This window comes from Dermacentor andersoni, chromosome 11 (genome assembly GCF_023375885.2).
Source record: "Dermacentor andersoni chromosome 11, qqDerAnde1_hic_scaffold, whole genome shotgun sequence".
Classification (NCBI taxonomy): domain Eukaryota; kingdom Metazoa; phylum Arthropoda; class Arachnida; order Ixodida; family Ixodidae; genus Dermacentor; species Dermacentor andersoni.
In genome coordinates this window covers 120,325,537-120,340,736 of record NC_092824.1, presented here as the reverse complement: position 1 = coordinate 120,340,736, position 15,200 = coordinate 120,325,537, and the positions used below count along the sequence as shown (strand labels likewise).

General features: G+C 50.3%; 1 protein-coding gene across 5 annotated transcripts in view; it reads left to right on the top strand.

Moving 5' to 3' along the window:
• Positions 1-15,200, top strand: part of Pka-C1 (Protein kinase, cAMP-dependent, catalytic subunit 1) — a 443,650-nt gene that overhangs the window by 282,578 nt on the left and 145,872 nt on the right. The window contains exon 1 of one of the 5 annotated variants that reach the window (XM_055075498.2): positions 12,744-14,787. The exons of 3 other annotated variants lie outside the window; for them this stretch is intronic. In XM_055075498.2, coding sequence (XP_054931473.2) covers positions 14,547-14,787 — 241 coding nt within the window. In that variant the 5' untranslated portion in view covers positions 12,744-14,546. Of the gene's footprint in view, positions 1-12,743; positions 14,788-15,200 lie in introns of those variants that run through there. One more of the 5 variants, XM_050186149.3, reaches the window with a different exon arrangement.

Below are 15,200 nucleotides of genomic sequence, written 5' to 3'. Positions count from 1 at the left end.
GACGGCAGCGATTTTGGATGGCCGATCAGCATGATGACGTCATTTTGATCATTGTATGTATATGTCATCTTTCACCAAATAAAGTTCAGTTATAAGCATGCGCGGCGCGTCCTGTTCTTTTCTTCTTCTGTTGTCCGTGTGTCCTAGCGCAGTAACCCTAGTATTCCAAGATGTCGTATGGAGACAGCTACAAACGGGGTGGCACCCTTACCTTAACGTGCTAAGTAAAGTGCACCTCACACTATGTAAGGACAAATATCAATGGTGCAATGAGACACCAACATTATACCACATAACATGGCCATGTCGACAAACTGACGAAGTCCCAATCATATCGCGCCCAATTACGGAGCAATGGGAGGGTCCAGCGACCGCTGCGAAGACCAGCTGGGTCTAGTGCGGCGTGCACGACGGACAGCAGAGGCCAGCGGGGCCCTGGGCTGAGGGCAGCCGACCATCGCGACGGAGGACGGGCGAACACCTCCCCTCCGCCCCAGCCGGAGAAGAACACAATTACTAGAGCTCAATAAAGTTTTCACTCACTCACTCGCCGTAATATAAAGAATGAAAAGGTGTTAAACGCGAATATTTGCGTCGGGTGTTCAGGGCGGAAATGTTGATGCTGCTTTTTAACAATGACACGCTTACATAGGGTGAATATGAGGGAAGTATGAATCTGACCGCCTTATTCTATACTGGCTCGGTACGGTTTTTAAGGTAACCGTACTTGGATGCCATATTATCGATGCATATTCTAACAAAGGTCTCATGAGAGATGTGCAAGCGCGAAGCTGGGTCATTCCACGCCAACTGTCCCAACCTCGAGAAAAATCATTTATCTCAAACAATTACGAAAAAATTACACTTATGTAAGAATTACTTTAACTTTCTCCATAATATCTTTACTGGAAAAAAATTTTTGGCCACGTAAGTGACATTTGAATTTCACGAAATTATGGAAAACCAGGTGCAAAAAAGAAATTCGCTAAGAATCGACCGTCTTGCGCATTATTTCAAAATTTGGGGTCTTGCGTTGTCTGAACATTGTTCTTTCATTATAAAAACGTTTCACAAAATAATATAGTTTTACTACTTATCGCCGAGGTGAAAATGCGCAGCTTCTAGCGTTCTTCCGAAAATTTCCGACAAAGAATGGTCAGGGGAGAAAACCTCGAATTAATTTTATAGGACTGTCACTAAAAGGTTCTATCTTCTGAAACTTTATTTTCACAGATGTGATGCTCCCCAACTCCAAAATAAAAGCCTAAATTTGGCAAAAACACTATTTTGGCCTATGTTTAGACGTTAGTAACGCACTAAGGTGGTCCATGAAAAAGTAAGCACAAGAAGAGGATATCATTGAAAAGAATTACAACTTTCGCCACAGAAATTTCGATCAAAGTGATGTTGTGTTTTCATCCAGAAAAAGTTTTTTTGAATTTGAGTTCCACCATTGCATTACTTTGGTTCGTGAAGCTTCCACTTCACCTGATAGCATGTTGGCGGGAAATACAAACCAGGGTGGTGCACATGATGGGCTGCGTGGTGAGGAATGAAAACCGATATCATCAGGAGTTCGCAAAAAATTTGAATCTTGGAAGTATGCTTACTTAAGGTAGATCGACATTGGGCACTTCCATGCTACTGGAAGTACACATATGCGGCCGCCTACGCGTCAAGTGTTAGAGCGGGCCACAAATCACTTTGATTTTCTCAAACTACTTTTATAAAAGTATTCCGTGAGAATGGTTTCCTGAGGCATGACATCACAATGGCCCTGTGGTTCGCGTCCCAATAAATGCCTTGTCGACTACTGTCTATCTGGCCCGAAGTAGCAGGAAGAATAGTATAGACATCACAGAACTAGTAAAATATGCTCAATAAACCTTCTTACCAAAAATATTCATCAAATAATCGGTCTGTTTCCACTGCTTTCACCGTCACTGAACGTGTTTCGTTCAAGTGGTACTTCCTAGTTCACGCTCATGAAAGTTATTTGTGGCCCGCTCTACGCGCGTAGGCGGCATATGTGTAGACGGTTTCACTCGCGCGATAACAGCAGCGAGAATGCAGCCCCAAGAAATTTCCGGACACGGGCTTTATGAGCCTACTGCGCCACAGCACAAAACACATTTTTAAGTTGTTTTACTGTGCTAAAAGTCTATTTTCGAAAGTATTTTACAGCGAAGCTGTATGCTTCCACTGTCCAAGGAAATTTTCGTGTCGTTGTGATAAGCAAAAAACTCCCCATAGGGACCCAATCCCGAAGGTAGTGCAATGCCGGGCCGACCCACGGTGGAGGAGAAGGAGGCGTTAAGCACTTCCCATACATGACCCGATCCCGAAGGTAGTGCAATGCCGGGCCGACCCGCGGCAGAGGTGCAGTTCGCCATTAAGGGGCCCACATACACAGCTTCGCTGCTCATGCTTCTTCAGAGAGTGGAAGGGTACTGAGATTTTTAACTTTTTAGATAAAGAAGATGTGCATTACGCCTCGAAACTAATACAAAAAAATTTCGTATAACTTACGGCAACATTAATTTGTAAAATTGTCGTTATGTACAGAGGAAAAGTGTTGGAAATCCGTGGGCTTATATTTTCACGCACTCCTGCTACTCGATATCGCAGCCAGTGCCTTTCTTGCTCGCTAAATTTAGCGGGCTACAACAATGAGCAAAACCGGAAGCCGTCCAGGGCCAATGTTTGTAAACAGTGAAAGGGGGCCCTATAACGTAAAACTATTCCAATATGTTTTTATTCCAATATCCTGACGTCAAATCTGCGTAACCGCCGACGCATCGGGAGATCACAACAGGGTTGTCTGAACAGACCAATAAAACGATCTCCTCGTTCATAGGCGGTCACTTTTGTTTGCTTGAAAAACGAATAATATTGCCTACACTGAGCGGCTTGTCTTATCTAATTGGCTCACAAGAGGCGAGGAGCCCACTCAAGTGGAGAGGGATTCGATGGGGCCGAGCCACTGCACTTAAAATCGATAACCGGATAAAGAGGGTGGTGCCGGCGTCTGCGATTGGTCCGATTTCTTCTGCTTAGCTTGCAGTAGCTGGTCGAAAATCACGGCGGCATGCAACGGAAGCTTAAGAATGACGCTAAAACGGACCCTCAGCAAAGTAGAGTTGGCAGAATGAGGTCCTAAACGTGCCGAAAGTTCTCGAAAACGTTACACGGCCACACAAAGTTTTATTACACGCAAATAAACCGATGCTCTCCGGCAGGAGCGACTAGCCAGTGCCTGAGCGATCGGCGGCAGCCATCTTCTATTCCTTTCGGAACGGGGCAGCCTGCGGCTATTCAGCAGAAAACTCAGTTTTGTTCGGCATATTAATGCATCTTTAACGGCTACGCGTCATTTTGACGCTGTGAGTTCTTGCGGTTTTGTGACGTCGCGTGGCAGGCAGGTGAAGTGGGTGTCGCCCGAAAACTTTTGACAAATAGCCGAGGCCTAATGCTAAAAAGGCGTCCAATGAGAAATAACTATTTTTCTCTTGTTCGGTCAAATCATGCATAATCAGTGTGTACACGTTATATCAAATGGGGAGCTATCGCGGTTTTCGTGACGTCGTGTGACAGACAGGTGAAGTGGGGGTGGTCCAAAAAAAGCTTTTGCCCAATCGCGGAGGGCTGCTTGCAGAATTGGAATAGAAATGTTTGGAATAGTTTTACGTTATAGCTCCCAGGGTCTATACTTTCAGTAGCATGGAAGTGCGCAATGTCTATCTACCTTAAGTAAACATACCTTGAATATTCAAAATTTTTACGAACTCCTGGTGATATCGGCTTTCATTACTCACCGCTGTTAGATACGGGACCTTTTCCTGAGCCGACTTCGAGTTCACCAGACCACATCAAATCGCGTCACAGCTAATTAAGGAGCGCAGAATCACATCTACCCCGTTCTCGAGGCGCGGCACGTGCAAACGAGTTGGCGTTCCCCACCTCGTGCGCCGCAGGTGGAGCTGTTCACTGCTTGACTTTTCCCGAAAGTGTAGCTGGAGCCTGGCACGGTTCCAGGTAACGCAGGGCCCGAGCAAAGCTGCTTTGCAGCACTGAAACGTCGCCCCCTTCCGCCTATTGTGACGGCGCTTGCAAGTCAGTATGGCAATACCGCAGAGAGAGAAGTAAGCCCTCGGACAATTGGGACCCAAGGAGCGACCCTGTGCGCCGGGTGTGACACAATCGCACGGGCGCCTACCGTTGGCCGAAAATTACGACACCTGAGCGGGCTCGCCGATTGGCCGAAAATGGCGTCACCTGAGCGGGCTCGCCGATTGGCCGAACGTGACCTGACTTCGAGACACCGAAGGGCTTAAAGAGACACAGACCGGGAGCAGCAAGAGAGCATTCCTTCATTCAACTCTTTCGAGCTTCTTGCCACGGGCCGCAGCATCCGAGTTGCTGCCGGCCCGTAATGACTCTATGACTGTTAATTTCTTGGTCCTCTCACTGTAAATAATGTAAATAAACCTCCAGTTTTTCATCCCGACGTCCTCCTCAACTCCAACAACTGGTGGCAGCGCTAGGGATGAACCTGGAGGCGTCGCTCCGCCATCCGCCTATTGTGACGGCGCCTTGCAAGTCAGCAAGGCAAGACCGCAGGGAGAAGAAAGCCCTCGGACGAACACACGAGCAGCGACTCTCTTCGCCGGGTGTGACTCCATCGCACGGGCGCCTACCATTGGCCGAAATTGGCGTCACCTGAGCGGGTTCTCCCATTGGCCGAACGTGACGTGTCTTCGAGACACCGAAGGGCTTAAAAGACGCAGACCGGGAGCAGCAGGAGGGCATTCCCAGAGCATACCTTGATTCTTCTCTTTCGAGCTTCTTGCCACGGGCCGCAGCGTCCGAGTTGCTGCCGGCCCGTAATGACCTTAAGACTGTTAATTGACTCTCACTGTAAATAATGTAAATAAACCTCTTCCCAAGTTTTCATCACGACGTCCTCCTCAACTCCTACAACTGGTTGCTAGCGGTGGGATCGCCTCCAAATGCAACATCTGGTGGCAGCGCTACGGATCGACCTTCGTCGAGAGAAATCCTGAGGAACCCGGAACAGCGAAAAAGAGCCTTCGTCCAAAGGAGTCCCGAGGAACTGGGAGTAGCGAAGAAGAGCGAGCCTTCGACCGAGGGAGTCCTGAGGAACCGGGAACTGCGGACCAATGAACCAGATGGCAGGGTGCTGCAACCGTAAGCGAGCGCGTGGTTTTTTTCCTTTTGATTCGCCAGACTTCAAATATTGTGTGTTTATTTTGATAGTTCTGGGAATCGGGAATTTGTTGCATTGTGTGTTTGCACAAATTAATTAAGGAAAACAGTTCTAACCACCAGTCGGGGCAGCTGCCATGGATCTTAGAAGGTTGACGAGGTTAGACTTGTTGGTGTGCGACGATTTGGGAGTTGAGGCGGACGAACAGATGAAAACTCCAGCTATCATAAAGGCGATTGAAGATAGTGGCAATGATGATAAAAGCATTGAGCTTGCTTGGGAGGTGATACAAGAACCACGGGAGCGAGAGCGTCGTGAACGTAAGCGTGAGCGCCAGGAACTAAGTGTGAGCGTCAAGAACGTGAGCGTGAGCAAAAGCACGAAAAAGAGATAGCAGCATTGGAAAAACAGATACAATATTTTCAGCAGTTAAAGTAACAAAGACAGCGCCTGTCTGAAAATTCTGTAGGCAGTACAGAGCAAAAGAATGAGGAAGTATCTGGCGGATTTTCACAGAAAGCCGAGGAAAGTAGTAGTACCTGCGAGACTAGCGGCACATTCGTAGGTGAACGGTATTAGATTTGGCAGACGTAGCTGTAGAGATGAACTTGGGACGACAGGACTGGGCGAGCAGGATTTAATGGCAGTCTTTACATTTTGAACAGGACATACATTGGCAGACTAGCGCCACTCCCATATGGAGCCCGCAAAACTAACATACAGCAAACAGTTTACGAGCACACAGCTCACTAGTACATTTCTAGTATGACAGAGCTCTCAGCTCCCGACAACGAGCACGACACGAGCACTCTCTAGCAGCCGGCAAACGCTGCTTATAAACTCTCCGCTTGACGTCATAGTTCGACGTCACCGTTCGGCGCGGACGGAGCAGGAATGGTCGGGAAGGTTCGTCCAAGCATTGTAAACTTGCCGCCGCCCCGTACTATGGCTCACACACACTAATGCACACAAGTTCGAGCCCATACACACAAAGGCTCACACATTCCAAGATCTGGAGCCGACGACAGAGGGGCGCCGTTCCGCAGTATCGTTTACGCCCACACACACGCAAACACACAGGTGCGAAGGTCTGGAGCCGACGACAGAGGGGCGCCGTTCCGCAGTATCGTTTACGCCCACACACACAAAGGCTCCGGAGTCAACGACCGACGGCTTCGTAGAACTGTGCTCCGTCTCGGGTGGCGCGGCGGAGTACCACATGCCTGAGCTGACCGCGCGCCACGTGGCTGCCGGTCATCCGCAGTTCTCGGTACCGCCCAGCTTTCAGTGCCGACGTCAGAGGGCTTCGTAGAACTGCTTTGTCCCGGATGGCTCCGCCAAGTGCCAATTTCCTGAGCTGATCGCGCGCCACGTGGCCGCCGGCCCTTCGCAGTTCTCCGAAGGCCGCCCCGTCTGGTGGGCTTGGAACACGTGCAGCGGGCTGAAAGCTGGCACGTTGCCACCCCGTACGGCCATTCTTAACAACGGAAAAAGCGAGCAGCCAACAATGCCTTAGTGGCAACAGAGGCCGTTAAAGGCCGTAGTGAAAGCGACGAGGTGCTGTGCCAACAGAGCACTGTAGAGACAGCCAGGCCATCTGTGAATGAATTGGCGCAGTCACCACGCGTGTGCGTCGCATGTAACGTTAACGAGGTAGTTAACGAAGCACAGAATACCGCTGACCCGACAGACGTGAGCACCCATGTCGAGATAACTGTCAAGTCGGATCTGCGTGCCGAAGTGCAGTGCCAGCTGGACGATGCAGTTGAGGGCAGCTCTTAGGATTGCGAGCTGCGTAGCTCGAGAGAAGACAACTGCATTGTTCAGGGATGGGTGCAGCTCTCCGCCAGTCTAGGTAGTCAAGAGAGAGTAGATTTAAATGAAAATCGCTCCGACTGTGCGGGTAAGAGACCTATCCGGGCCGAAGAGATGTGTACCGGCCAGCTCGAGGCGCGAGAGAGCGGCATGAAAGCGAGTTCGCAGAGACAGCGCCGCAGGAAAAAACGCCGTAAAGATCGGAATGCGGCGAATAAGGTAGCGCAGCCTAACACGGCGACAGAGGCAAAAAGCCAGGGCACGAGCAAGAGAAAGATGCGGTCGTCGTTGACGATGTTGGCGAATCAAAGACGTTCGGGCCACCGGTCAAAAAGTAACCGAAAAGCATGTTCTGCACGGACGCGGACAAAGGGCACGGGGCAGTTATGTTCCTTGTCGGTCCGTCGTTCTTTTCGAAGTTCAGCGTGTAGTACAAAGAAGCGCAAGGTGGCAAGACGAGACCAGGTGGTAGGGAGTCGTGACGCGGTCAGTCGAGTTCGTGAGGAAAGAGGGGCGCCAAGACACAAATTGGCAGGAGACTGTAACGTTTTGGAGGAGCTGATAGTGAGTCAGCCCTTTTGTTGTTCCTGGGTAGCCAGAATAGCTTTCGAACCGCGACCACCTCGAGTACGGCTCAAAAGTATGAGTCAGTCGTAAGCGGTTGAAACGGGAGACCAAGAGAGCTTTCGTAGAAGTAAAAAGTGCTGTCTTCTTTTATTTTTGAGCATTTTAAAATTTTCGCGATTTGAGGCTAGAGTTTCTTTCAATAAGTAAGGTATGAGCTCTCTTTATGTTTTCGTTTGAGAAGTTCCGAGGTTTGAAAGAGGTGTTTTATTTAAACAATTAGTCTCTCGAGTGTTAGTTAATGAGTATATAGGCTTTCTTTTTTTGTGTGTGAGTAACCTGAGTGTCAAGGTTATCGGTGAGAGGCCTATGGTAACGCGTGTGTGTATTAGTTAACCTTCTTTTTTTTATAAGTGTTTTTTTATTTTCTAATGTTAAGCGCGTAGTAGGTTTTCAGTAAGTGCGTGATTTGCACGGAGAAGCGTTCTTATTTCCATTAGCGCGTGTCCTTGTGCGGACGGAGGGAAGCAGATTGTTAACGACTGGGCTGCTCGTGTGTGTTGAAGGCAGCCGTATTCTGACTTCTCTAGTGAGCGTGCGTGGAACGAGTTATTAGCAGACGCATTTCTTTAAGGGTTCTACGGAGTGCGTAAGTTACGCAAGTGTAATAATAATAATAATATATGGGGTTTTACGTGCCAAAATCACTTTCTGATTATGAGGCACGCCGTAGTGGAGGACTCCGGAAATTTTGACCACCTGGGGTTCTTTAACGTGCACCTAAATCTAAGCACACGGGTGTTTTCGCATTTCGCCCCCATCGAAATGCGGCCGCCGTGGCCGGGATTCGATCCCGCGACCTCGTGCTCAGCAGCCCAACACCATAGCCACTGAGCAACCACGGCGGGTTTACGCAAGTGTAGTTGTTCGTTTAAGTTACGTGTCCTGTAGGGACTAAAGGAAGAAACGTGAGTAAGCATAATGAAACGTTTGCCTACGACGCAAGTACGTGTTCGGAATAGGGACCACAAAGCTAGCGCGCTTGTGATTACGTACTCGTAGAGTTGACCGGACTGTTCAGTGGCCCCAATACGAGCGATAAGTACGCCACTGCGATAGGTTGGAAACATGCTGTTCGTGTAGTTAGGCCACTTAAGTTATGTTCGGCTGTTATCATTTTTTTGTTTGCAACGACAACGGCCCTTTGTTTTGCAACAGCAATGTCACTCTGGCCTTGTCGGCATTCGGGGAGAAATGGATATCGGTTTGGGAAGGTGGTTGGAACTGTTTTGTCAAAACTGGGGAAATAAAAGATCAGGGTTCATTTTGGGTCAGTAATAGCCTGGCGAGTCAGGGGTGAAGAGCCTGCGCTTACACGTGGTGCAGCGCTGTGTTGTTCTGTTTGTTTGACGTGCGTTCTCCAGGGCCCATTATCCAGAAGTTCGTCAAACGAGGCTCGACACCAGTACCCTACAGGTTCTTTCAGCGTTCCTCATGGCCAGCGAATTGATTTCACTGGCCATTCCGGAATTCCGGGGCGAGGAGGAGCTCTTAGATACGGGACCGTTTCCTGAGCCTCCTTCGAGTTCACCAGACCACATCGAATCGCGCCACAGCTAATTAAGGAGCGCAGAAGCACGGATACCACATTCCCGAGGCGCGGCACATGCAAACGAGTTGGCGTCCCCCACCTCGTGTGCCGCAGGTGGAGCTATTCACTGCTTGACTCTTCCCGAAAGTGTAGCTGGAGCCTGGCACGGTTCCAGGTAACGCAAGGCCCGAGCAAAGCTGATTTGCAGCGCTGAAACGTCGCCCCCTTCCGCCTATTGTGACGGCGCTTGCAAGTCAGGATGGCAATACCGCAGAGAGAGAAGTAAGCCCTCGGACAATTGGGGCCCAAGGAGCGACCCTGTGCGCCGGGTGTGACACAATCGCACGGGCGCCTACCATTGGCCGAAAATGACGACACCTGAGCGGGCTCGCCGATTGGCCGAAAATGGCGTCATCTGAGCGGGCTCGCCGATTGGCCGAACGTGACTTGACTTCGAGACACCGAAGGACTTAAAAAGACACAGACCGGGAGCAGCAAGAGAGCATTCCTTCATTCATCTCTTTCGAGCTTCTTGCCACAGGCCGCAGCGTCCGAGTTGCTGCCGGCCCGTAATGACTCTATGACTGTTAATTTCTTGGTCCTCTCACTGTAAATAATGTAAATAAACCTCTAGTTTTCATCTCAAAGTCCTTCTCAACCTCGGCCAACTCCCGCACCCTACGGCAAGGTCCAAAATATCTGGGGGACAGCAATTGGGATTGTCCTCCAGATGCAAGACCACACATCTGCAGCACCCTGGTTTGTATTTCCCGCCAACATGCTATCAGGTGAAATGGAATCACGAACCAAAGTAATGCAATGGTGGGACTCAAATTCAAATTTTTTTTTCCTCTATGAGAACGCAACATTAGTTTGATCAAAATTTCTGTGGCGAAGGTTGTAATTCTTTTCAATGATATCCTCTTCTTGTGCTTATTTTTTCATGGACCACCTTAGTGCGTTACTAACGTCTAAACATAGGCCAAAATAGGGTTTTTGCCAAATTCAGGCTTTTATTTTGGAGTCTGGGAGCATCACATAGATGAAAATAAAATTTCAGAAGATAGAACCTTTTAGTGACAGTCCTATAACACTAATTCGAGGTTTTCTCCCCTGACCGTTTTTTGTGAAAAAATTCGTAAGAACGCTAGAATTTGAGCATTTTCACCTCGGTGCTGAGGAGTAAAAAATATGAAGTTATTTTGTGAGACTCTTTTATAATGAAAGAACAATGTTACGACAACGCAAAACCTCAAATTTCGAAATAATGCGCAAAACGGTCGATTTTTTGGCGGATTTCTTTCTTGCACCTGGTTTTCCATCATTTCGTGAAATTCAAATGGTGCTGACGTGGCCAAAAATTTTTTGCAGTTCAAAATATTTTGGGGAAGTACTTTTCAAGTAATGGTTATATACCTTTTAATTCTTTCGTAATTATTTGAAAGAAATTAGTTTTCTCGAGCGCCACGGTTGGGACACTTGGCGTGGAATGACCCTGCTTTGTTTCTGAGTTGGCAGGATACAAACGATGTTTGATTAAGGCTAATCTCTTAAGTGTCTTCTTTGTTATGTATTCGACGTGTGTATTCCAAGTTAGATTTGTAGTTAAATATACGCCCAGGTAGTTGAACATTTGCGCTCTCTGTATTATTTATTGTGTAAGCATATAGAGGAGCATTAGTAAGTGCAGAAAATGTCACAAGCTTTGTTTTTTCTACGTTAATCTCCATGTGCCAGACCTCACATCACTGGCTGAGTTGCACTAGGTCCGTTTGTAAGCTAGTGACGTCCTCGGGAGTTAATATCTGCCTGTAAATGACGCAGTCGTCTGCAAAAAGTCTCATTTTAGAACCTATATGTTATTCGTTATATCATTTATGTAAATGAAAAAAAAAAGAATGGTACAGGAACTGATCCCTGTGGTACTCCTGAGATGACACGCGTGCTTCCAGTATATGTCCCTTAGTGACAGTCCTTAAATACCATGTAGCTGGACAGAACCAAGGTAATGCTGTTTGCCGTCCCTTGGAGACACACAGATTGCTTTTTGCATTCCACCTAATTACATAAATACTAGTCCTAATTAATTAAGCAACATCTCAAATATTGTAATTAGATGAAAAATGTCAATGAGAAAATTCTAGAACGACATGAAAAACTCCTGATACAGGTTTCTGTTGCTCAATACGAGCTACATATATACGTGTTTTTCTGAGCACGAGAGACGTCCGCGAATGCACGCAAAATTGCCGCGTGACTTGCCGCTCGAGGCACTTTGCGTGTATTCGCGGGCTTCTTTCATACTTCGAAAAATACTTTTATTTAGCACGTATTAAGGAATGGAAAGCCGTATCGGGAGTTTATCATGTTGCTTTAGAATGTTCTCATGGACATTTTAATCTAATTATGTTTGAGATGTTGATTTATAATTAAGACTAGTAATTATGCAATTAGATGGAATGTAAAAAATATCTGTGTATCTCCAAGCGATGGCAAACAACATTACCTTGGTTCTGTCCAGCTACGTGGCATTTGTGTACTTTTGAAGTTTGGCTCCGGTTACGTGGGGCACCGTATATACACGCGGTTACACACACGCAGCGGCAGAGCGCGCCTTAAATATGAAGAAAGGCGGGAAATGCCGCGCGAGACGGGTTGCTCCTTTGCGGTGTGGCAGTCGTAAAGTGCTCGGCGTAGAGGTACTTGCATCTGAGAATGCAAGGACGACCAGACTGTGCGAACGCGCACATCGCGCCGTCCTCTACCACGGCTTGCTAACTAAGTCTCCTTCCTCCCCCCCCCCCTACATTTTCTTTACTTTCTTTTTTCTTTTTGCATTATCTCGGCACGTCAGAAAGTACACTGTGTCTGTCGCGAAGGGCATTGACGGCGACATTAACTCGCGACCTTCATTCTGTAGACGCACATAAATCGTGGCCACGGAGTGCGTGAACAACGACAATGATGTTTATTTTCGCATCAGTGCAGTGTAATATTGATACGAAGGGGCGCGCGGAAAAAGCTGTCGTTCTGACAGATTTCGATAACGTGTATGAATACAGCGAAACAGATTATAGCGCCAGCTTCCCTCGCTAACGAAAAATTTCGCAGTGGAGAATTCTCCTCCGCATTCAAGGACCGTCCCTCGCCGACGCGTGACTGTACGCGGCAACGCAGGCTGCAGTTATAACATCGTGCTTCCTCTGAGCACTGCGCTCTCCCGAGAGGTTGCAGCAGCGCGCGAGCGCCGTCTATAGAAGGCACGCGCACGCGCGCGCCATTACGCATCGGCGGCATCGTTTTTCTTCCTCGTCCGCGAGCGACAAGCTGGCTGCCGCAGACCTCTGCGCCGACCTCCTTTGTTCGTCGCCGTCCACCCCCGCAGCTGAGCATCGGCGTCTCGCCATTGGCCGCGATAAGCGTGTGCCGGCAGCCCCGCAGTTACGCGGGCGCGCAGCAGCCCCGAAGACAGCCTCGCGTGAATTCGCCGCCGCGCTTGCGACTGCGTCTTGGACCGCCCGCTGGGCGCGCCGTCGTCCCTTTCCTGCGTGCGCGCGCGCTAGCAGCCGCCGCGACCTAACCGCGCCGCTGGTTGTTTGCTATAGTTGTGCGCGTCGCGTGTGCAAAAAGAGAGAAAAAAAAAAGCAAAGTGTTTCTGCGTTTTCGAGGCAGGAGATCGTGTGGTACGCGGTGAGAAAGGGCTCAGTTACAAGGCGCCCTCCGATCTGCAGGGGAGTCTCCGCGTACCTGGAGCTAACCTTGACTCGAGCGGCTCACCTCGGCTCGCTCGCGCCGTGATCGGCGGCGCTCCGGTGAGAGACGGACTTTTTATCGGCGTCGCCACCCCATTAGGATTCGGGGCGGCATCCCTCCCCGTGTGTACACGTAGAGCTGCAGAAGCGGCGCTGCTGCTGGCGGCGACGGACCGGCGTTTTTCTTTCTCTACCGTGTTTTTCTGCTGGCGGGTCTGGGAGCTCTCTCGCATGCCCTCCTCCTGCGCCTGGTCTGCGTGCCGTACTCATCGCGTCGAGCGACTCCACTGGACTCAGCAACTTTCTCGAGATTTGTTTTTCTTTTTCTCGCCCTCATCTTCAGACCTACGTAATAGAGCGAAGCGTAGGGCAACGCCGTGATAGCCCCATTGTGTGCATTTCCTGTGCGTATCGGAACCCTGTCATCGTGCGACATCGTCTGCAACGGTCTGCAACGAGACAACGCTTCGACGACGACCGCCGCCAAACCGGAAAGTCGTAGTCTTTCGGTGCGCGGTTTGGTACCAGTTCTTTTTCGTGCTGCCCGCTTTCTGGTGTGTGATATTTCTTGCTGCCTGCATGGGTGATTCGTGTGTGAGGCCGCCACCCAAGGAGTGACCATCGCCACTGACCGTACTTCGTGCAAGCCTTTGTGCGCTGCAGCAAGGTCTTTCGCATACTATAAACCTTTGAGTCCCAGGAGCTTTTGCGTATAGCCGCCTTCTGCTTGGGTCGGCCTTTAGGCGCTCAGCTCTGACCGCAACCGAGCCTGGACGAGAGAGAAATACGAGACTTCCCGTTGCGAGGCCGAGCGATCATCGGCGAGAACGATTCGTGGAAGGAGTCTCCCCCGCCGCCAGTGGCTGTGCGACACGCGGTCTTCGCTCTCGTCCCGTCTGGGTGAACGGAAAAGGGGCGAAATACGAGCGTACCTCTCGGAGCGGGGCCAGAGTGCACCTCGAGTGGCTCATCGGCGGCGCTGAGTTGGGATTCCTTGCATCCAGCAACGCGGCGCAGCCAGGAGGACGACCCGCAGCGTGCGAAGCCCCGGAGAAGGGTGAGGAAGGAGGCGGCAGCAAACGAGGCAGCGCTGTGAGCGACTCTTTGCGGCGTTGCATCGCCTTTCGAGAAAACCAGATACGCTGCAGGAAACTGAAAAATAAATACTCCCAGTGCCGCATGCTGACTCCCGCCCTCCTCAGACTCTTGCCAGCTCGTGCGTGCTGTGGGGCGTAGGTGGGATCAGTGTCGCATAGATTGTGACACGAAAAGCACGAAGAAGGAGCGCGCGAATTGAAATATTCGGCAGGAAAGAGAGAGAAATTCTAAAGGCCACAGCATCGGCCGGTGAGCTCTGGTGCACCACCTCCTGCGGCCCCTCGTCGAAGCTGTGGTGCAAGATCGGTGTCGCATAGTGCTTGACAGGAGGAAAAGGGCGACGAAGTAGGTGCGAGGGGAAGAAGAAGAAGAAGCAGGGCGAGTGGCCGCTTGGGGCGCGCTGGCCGTTGGAACGCTCGAGCCGGCCGCCGACGGACGGCGGCAGGCGCATCGGCATGGCGCCGCGCACGACCGTCCCGGCGGCGGTCTCGTGAGCAAGATGCGCAAGTGGTTCGGCAGCAAGCCCAAGGAGGCCGAGCCGGCAGCGCAAGTCGCCTCGAGGAGCGGCCACGCCAGCAAGGTGTCCACGCAGGCCTGGAACTCGGCGTCATCTCACCACCAGCCCCAACAGCGCCAGGCACAGCAGCAGCAGGCCGCCGCACCTCCGTCCGCCGCGGGCCGGAAAGCCAGCGCCAGTTCGCCGGAGGCCTCCGAGGAGGACACGCAGACCTCTGTCCGATGTAAGCGGCTTCCTGGCCCAATTCCTGTTGAGCGCAAAGATTGCGCATTGCGGTGAGCGCGCTGCGTGTCTGTCAGCCCGCGCAGATTTCTTTATAGAGGTTCGCGACCTTCTTTGTTTATCGCGCGATTCATGCACAGTGAGATAAGCGCCGCGTGGATTTCGGCCCATGTCGTACCCTTTCTTGCACCGCTGGTCAGCTGCGGACGTTTATAGCATGCAAAGCTCGCAAAATGCACGTCGGTATGTCTAGGGGGTCGTCCTGAAACATGTGTGCACATTTAGCTCAATACTTGTACGTGATGAAGTTGTGCCATTTAACTGTCAAGTCGCTCGAGCTTTGTGAGCTTCGTAGTATCGCTTATCGTTCGAGAAGTCGGAGCTATAAGCAAGCACGCTACAGCCAAAATTACC